This window comes from Ptychodera flava, chromosome 14 (genome assembly GCF_041260155.1).
Source record: "Ptychodera flava strain L36383 chromosome 14, AS_Pfla_20210202, whole genome shotgun sequence".
NCBI classification, from domain to species: Eukaryota; Metazoa; Hemichordata; class Enteropneusta; family Ptychoderidae; genus Ptychodera; species Ptychodera flava.
In genome coordinates this window covers 38,015,335-38,031,594 of record NC_091941.1, presented here as the reverse complement: position 1 = coordinate 38,031,594, position 16,260 = coordinate 38,015,335, and the positions used below count along the sequence as shown (strand labels likewise).

General features: G+C 36.9%; 1 protein-coding gene across 1 annotated transcript; it reads left to right on the top strand.

Annotated features, from left to right (window-relative positions):
- Positions 1-2,058: 2,058 nt before the first annotated feature.
- On the top strand, positions 2,059-7,459 carry LOC139150384 (uncharacterized). The gene is made up of 6 exons (XM_070722723.1): positions 2,059-2,172; positions 2,460-2,523; positions 3,920-4,153; positions 4,489-4,566; positions 4,847-4,981; positions 7,205-7,459. The coding sequence occupies exons 1-6, from the start codon at positions 2,101-2,103 to the stop codon at positions 7,237-7,239; spliced, it is 618 nt and encodes a 205-aa protein (XP_070578824.1). The 5' UTR covers positions 2,059-2,100; the 3' UTR covers positions 7,240-7,459.
- The last annotated feature ends 8,801 nt before the right edge of the window (positions 7,460-16,260 follow it).

Below are 16,260 nucleotides of genomic sequence, written 5' to 3'. Positions count from 1 at the left end.
TACGGGAGCATTTTCAGTTCGTGTGAGTTGTTTGGCTTCTATTTAGATAGGAAACGAAACATCTGCCTCTGTTACTCTGATCACTGAGCTTAATATTGTTTCATATGTACTGGGGACAAACAATTGTGTAATTTATATGTCGTTTTGTTTTAAATGTCGCTTTAATGTTAACAGTTCCTACGTATTACAGGAATAGAACTATTTGATGATATTTAAGCTAGTCTCTCATGTGCGGTTTGTATGGACTGTCTTATAGACATATGACCCGCTGTTTTGCTATCTGACGTAAACATTCCTAAAATACTACCTCTTCATGTTACATTTTGTCATCTATCCCGTATTCACAATTGAGAGCCAATACCATGACAGTGTACATTTGTATCGGAATATCTTAAAACGTATAGATTTTTGTTACATTTTCCATCGTATCCGGTGAACAAATGACGCTACAGGCAGAATTTACAATTCCTAAATATATGACCAACACATTGAGTTTTCTACCGTCAACTTTGTAAATTTCTCCCAACGTCAGCCTTTTTCTCGCGTTGAAGCATCTCAAAATTAATACTGTGTTGTGAAAATGACGAAATATTGTGATCTTCCCGACGCTTTGCCCTTCCCTGTGCCAGTGAAAAGTTCCCTTAACGTTGTTTCTAGTCAATTCTGACTGCATGCAAAGTGACTCCAAGTTTACTTGATTTTTTGATAATGTAAAACAAATCTATATCGATAGAATTTGAAAGCAACACTACGGGGATTTTGTGCTGTACGTCACCATTGAAATATTAAATGTATTAGTAGGCCTATAGAGTGGTAACTTTGATATGTTCAAACAACCACGATTTCAGAGTTTGGTCAATGTCAATCAGGAGACAACATTGAATCCGTTGGTTCGAATAAGCTTTTTTGTGAATATTAAAAAGCGAGGTAAATGGCCATCCTGACTGTATTTATTCAAACCAATGCTTTAAGTAAACATCACAATACTCAAGTATTTTAGAGAGAAGAATATTCATTAAGAGACGATCGACCAACAACGGTGAAAACACATGTAAACAAACCCCCATTCGTCACACCTTGCTTTGACGCATCGTTTTTATATTCTACTCTATGTAGACCTATAGTTGTTCAAAACGAATAAACGTCTTCAGCACCCAAAATATAACATAAGTACAAAAATGATATTTATTTCCAAAGGACAACTGTTCTCGGCGCATCTCAACATCGCTAACCACTCGCCGTATTTTTTGTTCGCCTAATATTATTGCGACATACCCGTACTAAAACGTATTTAATTCACACCGATTCAGGCAACATATACATAGTAATACCGTCGCTCACAAAAGAAGGGCTTCTTTCAACCACTGATATAACGCACATGAGCACAGTTGGCCGTGTTATCGCGCCCAAACATAAGACGCCTAAGTTTAAACACGTTATATTTTGTGACAATTCGGGGAGACCTTATCAATTTCGTTGCTGTTCAGTAACATTTCTTTAAAATTCACAACCGGTGAGAATGCTGTGACAGCCGTCCGATTTCGCTGGCTGCCGGCTTCTAATTAAAACCCTGCCGATCGGATCGTATATACGGGAAATGGGGTGTACGTTAGCTCCTCTTTGCCAAATATTTTACTAAAAGATCCAAAATTATAAACACAGGGAGACGAACAATATAAATGATGGCTACCTACTTTTGTAAGTGATATCTTAAAAGTAGGGGACTCGATTCCAGGGATCGAGTTTGCTTTACTCTGTAAGAGGATTATGAAGGTGCTGTAGCCTTTTGTTTTCCATTGAAATTGTAATCTGGCAAGTAAATTTCCCGGCAAGACAATCTGACACCTGATCCATGCCTTTTAACAACAATTAACAATTTAAAAAGGAAAACGTCAACGCGCCGACGCATTCTGAAACGCTGGTAAGGAAATTGGCTGTAGAGGAAATTTGCAAAATGATGAAACACAAGTTGGACATTTGACAACGTGGCAAACATGACACTGGTTTTATCTATAAAAAGGACCAGACACACAGACAATATTGTAGATACGTTAATCAGCTGACTGTGCATGAACGACTGAGAATATCTTTACCAAAATAATGTCGTTATCTTACAATATCCTCTTGATGTCCATGAAGTTCCTAGTGGTCGTGCTGTGTTCGGTAGATGTAGTAAGTTCATTTACTCTTTTCTTAATTTGTTTTTTTTTTTTTTTGCGAATGTAAACTTGGAATGAAGAACGAAAAATTGTCAGCCACAGAGCTACATGGTGTACACAATGCATGTCTACAGGCAATGCGAACACTTTGTATTTCGACAGACTAAGATGAGAAAATGTGCCTGTTTTCCCGCACACAATGAAAATATTACCAATTTGAAAGTATAAAGTTATATCGTCCAATTGAACATTATCATTCAATAGATTAACATGTTATCATTTCTACATTAATAAAAACAGGTCGGAGCACTTTCGCTGATAAAAATGAACGAGGCTACACTTTACGATAACCTTCAACTCCAAAGTGAGTACCACTAACTTCTTACTTGTAAGAATTATACTGAGAGTGTGGTCAAGATCACTGATTTCGCTAAAGGACTTGGATGGGAAGATATACAAATTGTTCAAAAGGTTCATATGGCACTAGGAGGAAGAAGATGATAGGGGCAGTCAACAAAGCTGTTCGTGCAAAAATCTGTCCTAAGCGATTTCTCGGCGGGCAATCTTTATTTCCGATAAGCAAGCCAGCGAACAGTTGTTTCCACGTTAGTTTGCTTGGAAATTTTATTCTACTATTCGGCGAACAACTTAAAAAAGGCCCAGTGTGCGGGCATGGAGTATGATTCTGTTATTGTTTGGATGCCTGTCAGGGAAAGAGTACGTTGCAAAGAGGTGCCAGGGAGATCATTTAAAGTAGGGAGAGGGCAATAGGGAACTTTACCTATGGAGAAGGGGAAGCGGAGATATCTCCCAGCAAGGAATGAGGAGAGGTGAAAACCTATTGGCGGGAGAAGAAAATTTTCATATTATGGCGGGAGACTGGGAGAGCAGTTAAAAAAACAACCCTTATTTCCCTATCTGACTTAAATTTTGTTCAACATACGTCGGAATAGCATATTCTTGATTCACTTGTAAAAACATCTCGAGTTAAAATTTCTCAAAATCGGCTTGATGGCTGCCCCTGGAGATAATTTCTTTATTCAAAATCGGAGAGTCGGAAGAGTGTTATTTGTGTTCTCCGTAGACTTACGAAGATATTTTTGCTTTAAACAATAGACAGTCTCTGCTGTCTATTTTTAACGTTCATATGTATTTTAGATTAATGATCTCTCTTCATTTTGTACCGTTTCTGATAATTATCATATCAACTTACAAATAATTAGTAAGATCGGCTCCATTCTTTTCAAAATTGTTATGTTTTATAAAATATCCACCTTCTTCTTGATAGTATGCCTACGAGCTGTTCGAATAGACATGGTTTTCTAAAAGCGACCACAAGGTTTCAACGCGAATACATGTACGTTTTCTTCTAATTGTAAATTACATCAACCATACCGTTAAGAGCTTCATTCAGTCAGACTCTATTACCATATACATGTATAAAGTAAACTTTATCTGAGCAATATTTAAGGACTTTATTTAACTTTAATCTACAACAACCATTTTACGATAAAAATAAGTTAATATCATATCTACTACAGTATTAATTATAGGCGATTCATTATCTAATAATAAACAAAATTAACAAAAATAGTACAATATGTTAAAATTCAACTGAGTTCTAATTCATAATGCAAGGAGAATGTCAAAATAATTTCCTCAGTACGATTACAATCATTTCCGGTGAGTCACTCATCACTCTAAACAAGAATGATTTGTGAGTCTGACATTTCATTCTTTATTTTTGCCGTAATGATCAGCATGTGGAAATCACAGTAGCTATGGAGTGGCCTGTAACAGGATTCCGTTTTATCCAGAGTCCATGGCGTGTTCCCAGAACTTGCAGTCTCTTCCCGATTGCTTGCCTATGACGGAGTGTTTGCGTGCCGTGTGCAGAGATGTTGATCCTCTTTGTGATTGGCACGAGTTCGAATACGAACGACCCGATTATTGTGACTTCGCAGACGCAGTGCAATACATGATTGATCAAAAGGGTGAGAAAAATGTCATCTTAATGCGAATTTATGCGGACAAGATTATTTAAATATGCAGGCAATAACAATACTCCCATGATTTGAGATATCACGCCATCGCACGCCTTTTTTATAAAAAACATACACTCACACACGGACACACATATACACATTTATATGTACACGTATATACACACATGTATGCAAATATATGTATGTGTACGTGTTTTTATGGTTGCATACATATAAGTATACATATGAAGTCCTACACATCTTATTGGTAATTAGATGCAGTAAAAGTCCGTACATCGTTTGATTTCTTATTCCATTTGCAATTGCAATTTGTTTTTCCTCAGGCGTCCCGAGTTTAGGTTTACCACTAAATAGGACTGTCAAATTAATGGTTGAATTGCAAACTACCTATGGAATAGAATGTAAGTATTGCATCAGACAGGATAGTAAATGCAGGGAAAATGCAAATTGATTGTTCATGATATATACCCTATAAACTATGTTACGCGAACATCTCTTCATTGACATCTATGTGTACATTCTATCGGTTACCCTTGTGCTCCGTGGCTCACTAAAAGTCATTTAACGACGGACGCCGACTGAAAAATGATTAAGCGAGAGAAATTCTAGAATAGCAAGCTCTTTTAGCAGCGAATGTAACTTATTCTCTCTCTCTCTCTCTCTCTCTCTCTCTCTGTTTAGTTTGTGACGGTTATCGTGTTAAATGTGAGGAACATCTTAAAGGTTGCGTTGCTTTCGATGAAATATGTCAACCCGGTCAATATTACAACTGCTACTGCAACCTGGGAAGCATTGTCGAATATATAAATAACATAAGTAAGTTTCAAATCACGTCTGTTTGTTTCATCATATCTCTGTAGCTAGCCCTTTGAAATTTACCTTCATCATTCCGTTGTACATTTCTGTAACCGTTTTCTTTCTAATCTTGCCTATGTTTCTCTTTTCGTAATCAGAATCTAGCAGGTCATTATCTTCTTTTGTACCAAGCTTCCCAAGGACTGTGAAGTTATGTCCTTTGTCCCCTCGCTCGTTGTTTTCTATGCAAGGATACGTGTCTTCATCTAGCCAACTTTCTAGGACTGATACTTTTAAAATTTACTTTGTTATTTGAAAAACCATTCCAAACTTTTCTTTATTTAAAGGGAATTTCTTTATTTAGAGGGACAACTGTAATGATTGGTACTATTTTCATTATTTATGTTCTATAAAACATACACATGCCTACTTTGAAACTTACATGTATGCTAACAGGAAATGCACAGTATTAATCTTGCACACAAAATATATTGTTAGCTCACATTTGGTATATCAATGTGAGGTTATCGTATAAGCTGAAGTCGATGGCGTATGTATGTATGTATGTATGTATGTATGTATGTATGTATGTATGTATGTATGTATGTATGTATGTATGTATGTATGTATGTATGTCTGTCTGTCTGTCTGTCTGTATGTATGTATGTATGTATGTATGTACGTATGTACAGTATGTCCGTCAACATCAAAAACACACAAACCGCTGCACGTTTCAGCTTGGTATTTGATGTGTGAATGCATCCTGGACTATAGATGGGATTTTGTTCAAATGAAGTCTGCATTGCCAAAATTATGAAAATGAGCTTACAAAATGTGAAAATGGTCAAAATTAATAACTCAAGAACTGCTGGTTTGATTGCTTTGAAAATTTTCGTGCAAGTACCTTAGGTGAATCTTATACAGTTTTATGAATATCGTGAAGATATCTTTAATTTTGTATTTTTGCTGAATTGTTTGGTGATTTTTCTCATTTTAAGTAAAAATTCCTCTTCTCTGAAACCGCCAGCCGAATCGCTCTCAAATTTGGGTTGGATGTTTGCGAGGGTGTTACTCTTCTAATTTGTTGAAATTATGACAAAATTGGGAAGATTACTATTTTGGGCAATTTTTGTCATTTTTGGTCAAAGAATCTTAAATAGTATTCTCTTTTTAAAGCCCCTGGACAGACAGCTTTTATATTTGGTACACAGATGTCAAGAGATGACAATAGTAAGATATGTGGAAATTGTCCTGAACTATACAAATTTGTATTCTTAAGACTATTTTGTCATTTTTGGCCAAGAAAAGTTGTTCTCAAAATTACTCGTCTGATAGCTTTGTAATTTGGTACAAACGTCCCGAGGGATGTTATTAGATAAATTTTCTGCTCAAAGTGTTGCGAAACTGCCAAATTTGCATATTTTAGGTAATTTTCTAAGTTTGTGATCTTAAATGACCTACACCAACCAAGGATATGTTGTGAGACAGTTTCGAAGGCTGTGAACATAATTTTGTCATATATATGGTATCAATTTGTAGGAAAATTTGATCCAGAAAACAAAGCTGAGGTGAATTTTTCATTGCAGACCAATTTTCGCATTTTTTCTATGTAAGACACACAAGAACTGATGAGAAATTTGAATCCAGGATAATTCCAGATGTCGACTCACCCCCCCCCCCCCACCGGTGGAAGGCATTTCATTATCTGTAACTAACTTAAATGCTGTTTACATTAGAATGATAGCACTCATAGCGTTAATTAAAAAATCCCCAAGGTTGTAAATACATTTCCTGCCATCTTGTCTTATGTAATACCAAGAGATGGAACATTTGATAATCAGGAGGGGGTAGGGTCTAGAAGGTTGATGAGGTAGCATTACTTTTTTGCCAGATCCCTTGTACATTTTCCCCACTCCCACCTTTTCTTTTTATCAAGCCTTCTCTGGCTATTTTTTGTTGTTGACATTTGCTTATGTATTTAGGATCTGCTTGTCCCATTGCTATAGAAGTTGATATGCATGTTCCTAAAGATGACCTCCAGTACCTTAGTTGGAGACCTTATTTCCTTTTGTCATTCTTGTTTTTCTGGTTTAAGTATTTCTCGAATGGTCCAATTCAAACCGAATGTAAGCACACAGCGTCCTTGACGGTATTGTTATAAATTGTTGCAGTGGCCGTGATGCTAGGACAAAGACTTTGAAATCATAAAATTAAAGTTACAAAATACTCCCGTTTCATTGACAGGACTTGGAAAGCAGTGGAACGACAGTAAAAGATAATTTTATACTAATCAGACACTGGAAAAGTTGACTGAACGAGTTACGGAGACTGACTTGTCGGACATCATGGATACAGCAGCGGTATTAACTTGACTTTATAAGTTATTTTATAAGACTCTGAATGGCTATTAAACCTTTAATTTGTTAATGCGAGAAAAAAGTTTGTCCAATTTACCATCATCGAGTGAAGAGTAAGCTGTTATGAAATGTTACTAATAAATTCAACCCTGTTTCGATAACGTCATTATTGATCTGAACAATATTATGGAATATAAAGGAAGAATGTCTGCTGCGTTAGGTATGTCTCTGTTTACAATACACCATTATGCATGATTCGTCAAAATTGTGATTATGTGGACATTCCAACATGATACAGTACAATGGGACACGAAGGATTGTCGAAAAGTATTTATCGTAGGTTGTAAAATTACGTGGTTTTCTATATTTCTTAAGATCTTTCAAGTTTTCTTGCATAGTTGGAAGTTTAGGGTAAGTTTCAACGCGCCACAGAAGAAAGGCGAAGTGAAGTGTTACCAAAATAGTGAGAAAGGTTACCGTAACATGTGACGTCATCATCTGCTATAAGCAAATTACGGGAGTTCCCCACACCTCCATCTTTATTGATTCTTTTGGTGATTTCGAAACCAGAATCTATAATTTCCCCATCTTGAGGAGACAAACTGAAACATGATATTAGCTAGAATCGAGTTGACGATTATATGTATGTACTCTAAGACTTATTCCTGTTGAAGCTATATCCCTATCAAACGCTATGTTTACTCCAACACTATCAAATTAGACGTGATTCATTGTAATTCTTGGAAAGAGCAGCCTGGAATCACTGACAGGATTTTCACCTTTCAAATGGAAATGTCCAAATATTTCTTGTACTTGCGCATTGGAGCTCAATTACAGCTTACAGAAAACGAAGTAGTCCAGTTTCCACACGGAATGCTTTGTTATTTTCTATTTTTGAGTTTTCTTATAAAACACAAAACAATCTATATTTCCGATGTTCTGAAACATCCATCCATATTTTGGCCGACTCTATAAAATATGATCAGATTGTACCCTGATAGTGCTGAACTATTTAACGTGCAGATGCTCCTTTGAAGAACATTACAGGATAAATCAATTTTTCCTTGTTGTCTGGTTGACACGGTCGCTTCATCGCAAGCCAAGCAATGCTATTCAAGACATGTTGTTCAATGAGACCAGATTCTGATTCAGACTATTCTTGTGATTCGATGTTCCGCAAAACCGGAAAATTGTAACACAATCAGCGAGAAGAACAATTGGTGTATGAGAAAAGGTTTTTCTATCAACATCCGATGAAGTCAGTTGGACTTGTCCATTCACACCAAGTGGTCTAGGTTCACATTTGACATTATGCATACATACAAGCTGTGTTATCAAGTGAAACAGCAGACATTTCGACATGATTTCATCGGTAGAACAATATATCTTAAAAACAGACCAAAAATGATGGAAATGTATTAAAAGTTAGTTAGTGGATTTCAAATGATGTTATTATTCCCCATCAACACTATTTTCGAAAACCAGTGATACCAGCAACATGTCAGTGACAACCGATTGTGTTACTTGCGGCCTTTTTCGCAAATATCTAATTGCATAAAGTCGGTCCAGTATAATCCGTGACATTATTCGGCTAACCATTTTTTTTCACCCTGAAATCAGACAATGAAAATCGAAATATTGGCAAATTTCATGATTTCATTTGTTCACTTGACCATTTACATTAAAACTGGACCAAATTTCGATCTTGAATTTGCTATGTTAGCATTCTATTTCTGAATTAAGAATGACACGTTCAGCGCGGTATCTTTTGCGGCCAACCTTATTTATGATCAATAATGCAAATGAGAATTACGAATTGGGTGAAACATAAATTGTAGTTGGTTTTCCCGAGTACGAATAGCGACTTTACTGACTAAACTTCTATTTGTGCAATGTTAACTCCAAATCGAAATTAGAAATTAGAAATTTGCACCGCGTGATTCCAAGTTAGGGAACTTTCATTTTCGATTAGGGGTGGTGGATCATAGCAGGGGGTTTAGTTTCACAATCCTGTTCGGGGATCAGACATTAAAAAGACAGTTTGGGGAGTTGCATTTTACAAAAGCTGTTTGTTCAATTATGGCAACATCAGCAAAATTCAACGATACGAAATACACAACCACGAATCGATGTAGATAGAAAAGATAGGATATGAGTACAACCTTTACAATCTCTGTATTGATACAACTGTCATGGATGTCCATTCGATAATGACTGCAGCGGGTGTATGTATCAGTACAACTGTAGCAGTTTACGAACATTCGACGATAACAACAGTTTTAAAACGAACAAGAACAGTAAACTACTATATACATCTCTAGTTGTGGCAACGATTCAACCGTCTGAGTCTGACGAGTTACGTTGAGTGTCAAGTTCACGGATGTCAAATCCCTTTACGGAGGGCAGTGAACTTAACACCAAAGTTGAACCCCTCAGAATCAAATGATCACTTTTAAGCGGATTATACATGTTTCTAGTTGTGACAGTTCCCCTAAAATTAATCATTGACTTCTGAGAGGTCACTTTTAGTCTCAAGTTGACTACGCCCTGTAGAGGGCTTTGACATCCACGAACTTGACATTCAAAGTAACTTGTCAGCATCAAACGATTAATCGTAGGCTAAAGTGTCATACCCAGAAGTGAATATACCATTTTACTGTTCGTGTTAGGGATGGACCATTAGACCTTGGGAGGGGGGTGGTCACAATGAAATTGTGAAAATTTTTTTTTTACTATTGTAAATTTCTGAATTTTTTTTTTCCAATTGAGATTAGCTGTGCAAATTTTTTTTTTCAGAGTAAATTTTCAGATTTATAATTTTTTTTTAGTTCGTCGCTGTCTGAAGATATAGAGGGCAAAGATGTGGTGCCAAGCACCACAAGCGGCCACGCAAGCGGTCACGGGGGGGGGGGGAGAGGTCAGGAGAGGTGTGTCCCCCTGCTGCTGTTGGAGCTTTTGAAAAATAGGTGTTATTTGTTGGCACTTGGGGAGTATTTTTGCAGGGGGAGGTCAGGAGGGGGTGTCCCCCTCCTGCCGTTGGAGCTTTTGAAAAATAGAGATTAAAATGGTGTTATTTGGTGGCACTTGGGGAGTATTTTTGCGGGGGGTGGTCAGGAGGGGGAGTCCCCCTCCTGCCGTTGGAGCTTTTGAAAAATAGAGATTAAAATGGTGTTATTTGGTGGCACTTGGGGAGTATTTTTACGGGGGGAGGTCAGGAAGGGGGTGTCCCCCCTCTTGCTGTTGGAGCTTTTGAAAAATAGAGATAAAAATGTTGTTATTTGGTGGCACTTTGGGAGCATTTTTTTCGGATTACACATCTTCCTCTGAAACATGTCTTCTTGCTCCTCAGTAGCTTCCTATGGTTTTGAAAATTGACTATTTTGGTTTCCTGGCTTCCCTTTCTACTGCGTGGTGAAATGCCTACATTCACCTCACAAAACATCATGCATCATGCATGCGGATCCTAGACGCGATTTATTCAGCCAATCAGACACTTCAATGACTTTCTACCAATCACAGTGGACTAATCTCCCGCCAAAATGTTTCTCCTTTGGTTTTCTATCACGTTCGTTGCAAGCACGTTTAGTTTGCTACATTTTCTAGTCTTGTTCAGTTCTTTCCCTCGCACCGTCAGTGCAGCAATAAACCTAGCGAGTTCATTGCAAATACACGATTTGTTGTTGCTTCTTTACGAAGTCAGACTTAGCTACCTTGATCATAAAACCCCATCCCCACAATAGTTTCAAAACTGTACCTCCATTTACAGTAAGTTCGTGAAGTGCCACAGTTTTACAGACAACTGCTGTTTATAGCCATGTACTCATTTCCTATTTTTTTAAACTACATGGTTGGTTTTACATATTTCGTTCAATTTTGTTGTAATTGCTATAGTTCTACAAAAAGCTTATGTAGAATAACCTCCCCCCAACAGTGTTTTGTAATGTCTGACTCCAGCCGTGTCGTAAAACTAAACCCCTTGATTTTCGCCGACACCTCTGTAAAATATGGAAGCTCCCTAAGTCGGTGCCAATTTCTAATTTCTAGATTTGCAGTTAACATTGCACAACTAGCGGTTCACGTCGCTATTCCTACTCGGGAAAACCAACTACAATTTAGCATTTTATCCAATTCGTAATCCTATTTGCATTTATTGATAAAAAATAAGGTTGGCCGCATAAGATACCACGCTGAACGTATCATTATTAATTCCGAAATAGAATGCTAACAGAGCAAATTCAAGATCGAAATTTGGTCCAATTTTATTGTAAATGGTCATGTGAACAAATGAAATCTGCCCATATTTCGACTTTCATTGTCTGATTTCAGGGTGAAAAAATGGTTGGCCGAATAATGTCACGGATTCAGTATGTTTTGTTCGTTTTACCAGAAAGGTCTTCTCCTTTTACATGAAAATTAAGCAATGCACTCTTTCACATCAGATATGTATGCAATAAGAAAACGATGGGAAAACGCTAATGGACGGCTTGCCCACATATATCAGCAACTATAATTCCTGATAATTTCAGTCTGTTTGTAATGAATGCATTTATACATATAAAAATTGCTCTCTTTACGCAAATTACATGTCGCCTCTTCTCTGTTTTAAAATTCACGATTGACTCGGATGACTCGCGTTTTGCAGCCCACCTCACGGATGTGACATTATTTCCACTGTGATATGTAAAACGTCGTTTTACTCACGGATGTGACATTATTTCCACTGTGATATGTAAAACGTCGCTTTACTCACGGATGTGACATTATTTCCACTGTGATACGTAAAACGTCGTTTTACTCACGAAAAGGAAATGACTTATTTGCTGGAAATTCAACCTCTTTTTGTAAACATGTGGGGGAGAGGATATCTGATTGAATTACACTACGTGTCTCAAATGCCGAAATGTATACTCGTTTCGTACCAGTGTTTGGTGTTCTGTATCTGAGCAGCATACGCCAGTAGTACGACCATGTAAAGTAAAACACGTGTATGGAAAGCGGGATGGAAAGCGGAAACCGTTGCGTTTGATATCGAACCCTAAACAAAAGATTGAAGTCGAGCAAAATCCAACAACGCTATTTTGAACATCCCATAACACAATAAATTACTGAAATAACTTGTATGAAGTTTAAACTGCATGTGAACAGGCTTTTTAAGTAACAAACACTTCAACATAATATCGGAAGGCTGATCGTGTGTCCTTATGATGCCGGTTTCTATCATCACAGACAAGGACAAAATGGAGCTAGACCTCTCCCTGAGAAAAGATGCAGGGTTTTGTTTTCATTCAAACGTTCTTATTATCCACAGTCCCTAACATGAACAGAGGGTGAAGTTGTCAAACGATCCAAGGAAGTGGGCAGCTAGTCAAAGCAAATCAGGGGAAATGTTGCATACAAAGGCAGGGAAATACTCGATGAGGTACAGTATCGTTTCTGTTCAGTTGTTAGTTTGCGCAGACAAATAGTTAGTCATGTCCGTGCTTCCGTGTCTGCGTCCGTTCACACAATGTTCTGAGAGATGGAGCGCTCTCTTTTCAACTTTCAAACTTTGTACAAGGATTACTTCCTGTGTCATACATATTCACGAAATTTGTCTTGTGACACAATCCAATATGGCAGCGTGACGGCTAATTGTTTCTTTATCTGACGTTACTGCCATACTCAGACAGGTTTAGACCAAAGTCTTTCAAACTCGGCACAAGGACAACCGTACATACGGACGTAAATTATTTTAGCAATATGATCCAATTTATGTATCGGACGGCCATGTTTGTTTGTGTTGATGGTGTTTTAAGGAATAAAAATGAGCCAAAATATGTGAAGTCAAGTATTTTGTACCAGGCAAAATGTGGTTAGTAAATGCGTGTTCGATTGTTTGTTGTTATTGTGTTGTTGTTGTTTGTTGTTGTTGTTCTTGTTGTATTGAATGAAAATTGACTACAAGAATGAATGTCAGCTCGTGAAGTTTGAATGAAATTACTCTTAATCTGCTTCTGGAATTTCCCGACTTTCACCATAATAGCTTAAAAATTAATAGTTTAAAAACTCTGAGTCTAAATATATTGTATAAAGTTTTGTGAAATGCAGTATGCTAGTTTTTGGTATGATTGTGTTATTGAATAAAAGTGAAATACAGGGATGTCAGTCATCTTTCGTGCAATTTCTTGTAATAAGACACTGAAATTTGCTGAATCTTAGTACGAATCTGAATCCATTTCCGATAAAACTATTACATCGACACCTATAATTAGCAGCCCTGTATTTCCTTTTGTGCCCAGTACTTTCAAGTCAAGTCACCTTTTACTCTTGTGCTTGTAAAACTGGACTTTACACATTGCCAGGCCAACAATTTTGAACAATTTAAAATACCATAGATATATTCCATGTGAGGCACTTATACATCTGTCCACCCATTATCAATCTTTATTACAAAGTTAAACCAACACTCAGGCTTCATATAACCACATTGTTACCATTGATCACACACCCAACTATTTCACAGATAGCTAACTAATTCCATTCACACATCAGACATCAACTGCACATACATTTCAATACAACGTTTTCTCCATCATTTCCCGGATATCTATTGACCAATATCACGTCAACATTATTACTGTAAATGGTTTGCAAATTCATTAGGCAAGTGGGGACTATGTCATTGGCAATGACCTATTTTAAAAGTCCTGCGTTCATTCAACAAAAGAACAACTCACACTACTCTCACAGGCACAAAATAGTTTTAGAGGGCGTGAACCGATACGTTGTCATAATATACAGAAAGTCACTATGACAAATGTTCGATTTTTGATAGTGAATGACATGCTAGCTGAACAATGTGCAGCAACTTCAACCCTTTTAGTTTTCAGCGGATAATTATCAGTGGCAAAAATAAAAACAAAATATACTTAGGGAGCGTTCACTTATTGTAGCCGGGGTGTACCGACTAAACCGGGGGGAGGGGGGATTCATCTCATATTGGTAAACTGCAAGGGGTTCAGGAATTTGTTTCACACAGCAGAGGGGATGATTTCAAACATGTCTGGCCTCGAAATCTGACAAAGCCTCGTTTTGGGGTGAAAAATATTGCGGGAAGTAGTCCGTTAATCCCTCTATTTTCATTCTCCGAAGTCCGTGCAATATAATCCAATAGACGAGTAGATGATAATTTCCTGTCTTACTAAAATATCTATCTTGGGAAGTCTACAAAACCAGTGAGGAATTTAAAGCCATTGCATAGTAATCGCCCGGGAAAGAACAGCAAAGCAGGAAAAAAGAGAGAATAATTTAAATCATTCGAAAACTTATTCAAAAAATAAAGAATGTGACATATTATGTGAAATGCGTGACTTTTTTGTTCAATATTATAATACTTCATATCAGCAGCATTTTATTTTTCAAGTCCTCTCATTGAGTCCCAAAATATTTTCAAATCCTCACAACTTAATACATTGTTTACGTCCCCCGACAAAGGGTTTTATATTTGTGAACGCGGCCGTACATTCTCCAGCTGCGTACGATGAGGGCGCGCCAAACCAAATAACGTACATGGTGTGCATTGATGACGTCATGCATTCGACTTTGTTTCTCTGCGGTAGTTCTAATCCTTTACTTCCACAGGTAGACAACAGGGTTTTACCTTCATCGGCAGTTCCTCGTTTATCAACGGATTTTTCCCATCATGATAGTGACATTTTGGTTGGCTATTACTCACCTGTTCCCTTCCTTGCAGGTGCACGGGTACGTTGAACAGTTTCACTTTCTATTAGGCAAAAAAATTGATTTGTTTCTGGTCACCGCCCGCATCACTTCAAAGTGTGAGCGTCAACTCTTTTTCCTGTTTTTCATTTGCTCATATGGTAAAAAGTGGAAAATGTATCAAATTCCACCAAAAATTTAAAAAAATGAAAAAAATCGCGTCGCCGCATCATTTTTGCCACATGTCAATGACCAGAAACAAACCTATTATATTTTTGGCCTCAGTCTCATTCAAAGTTGCTTCTTACACTTCAATTGTCATGGTAACCCAATGGTATCAATATTACTCTCAATTGTTTGTCAAAACGTTTTACTTTTGTAGGCCTGTGCCGTACCAGATAAAAAGTATCCATGAAGAAATTATGGATATGAAGAAAACGAAAAGTGATGAAGAAGTTATCGAGACTGTAAAGAAGAAGAGCAGCGAAGAATTGTCAGCTCTTGTGCTGAAACAAGAAGATACCATCAACTGCTTGCAACGAAGACTTGATTATGAAAATCGAATGGTTATAAAGTTAACAGCCATGCTGGGTTATTATACGTCACCAAAGAAGCGCAGAAGCTCAATTCTAACAAATACATGGAGAATGTGGGAGTACTGTCCATGATTTCTCAGGACGAAAACTCAGAAAAGCAGAAAGCAACTTTGTCTTTTGCTTAATAGACAATTTGAATGGCTTACATTATTTAAAGATGTCAACCTAAAATTTTATATATGGTCTAGTAAACTGATATCATGACGGCATAATATCTTTGAAAAGATGACACTGCCTTTTGACAATATGTTCACCGATATTGTTCGTGAATTTCGAAGTTTATTCTCGCCTGATTTCTTTGTCTGTTGGTTTCTAGGCCTACTTTAATTATTAAAGTTTTTAAACCACGAAAAGAATGAGAGAGTCTTATTTTCCATTGACTTCTCATGATGACCCCCATCCAGAAAAACAACAAAAGTCATGTGAAATAATGGCGTATCAAGGGTACAACGTACCTGTTATTCACGCGAACGCGATATTGATTGAGATTATATATATATATATATATATATATATATATATATATATATATATATATATATATTATATATATATATTATATAGTTATATGTATTATATATATATTACATAATATATATATATATATATATATATATAATATATATATATACATACATACATACATACA

Excerpts from the sequence above, each read along its gene's own strand:
- LOC139150384 (XM_070722723.1), top strand. The coding sequence starts at position 2,101 with ATGTCGTTATCTTACAATATCCTCTTGATGTCCATGAAGTTCCTAGTG. Across the intron at positions 2,524-3,919 it reads CGATAACCTTCAACTCCAAA|CATGTGGAAATCACAGTAGC; the intron begins GTGAGTACCACT and ends CGTAATGATCAG. Across the intron at positions 4,982-7,204 it reads CGAATATATAAATAACATAA|GACTTGGAAAGCAGTGGAAC; the intron begins GTAAGTTTCAAA and ends TTTCATTGACAG.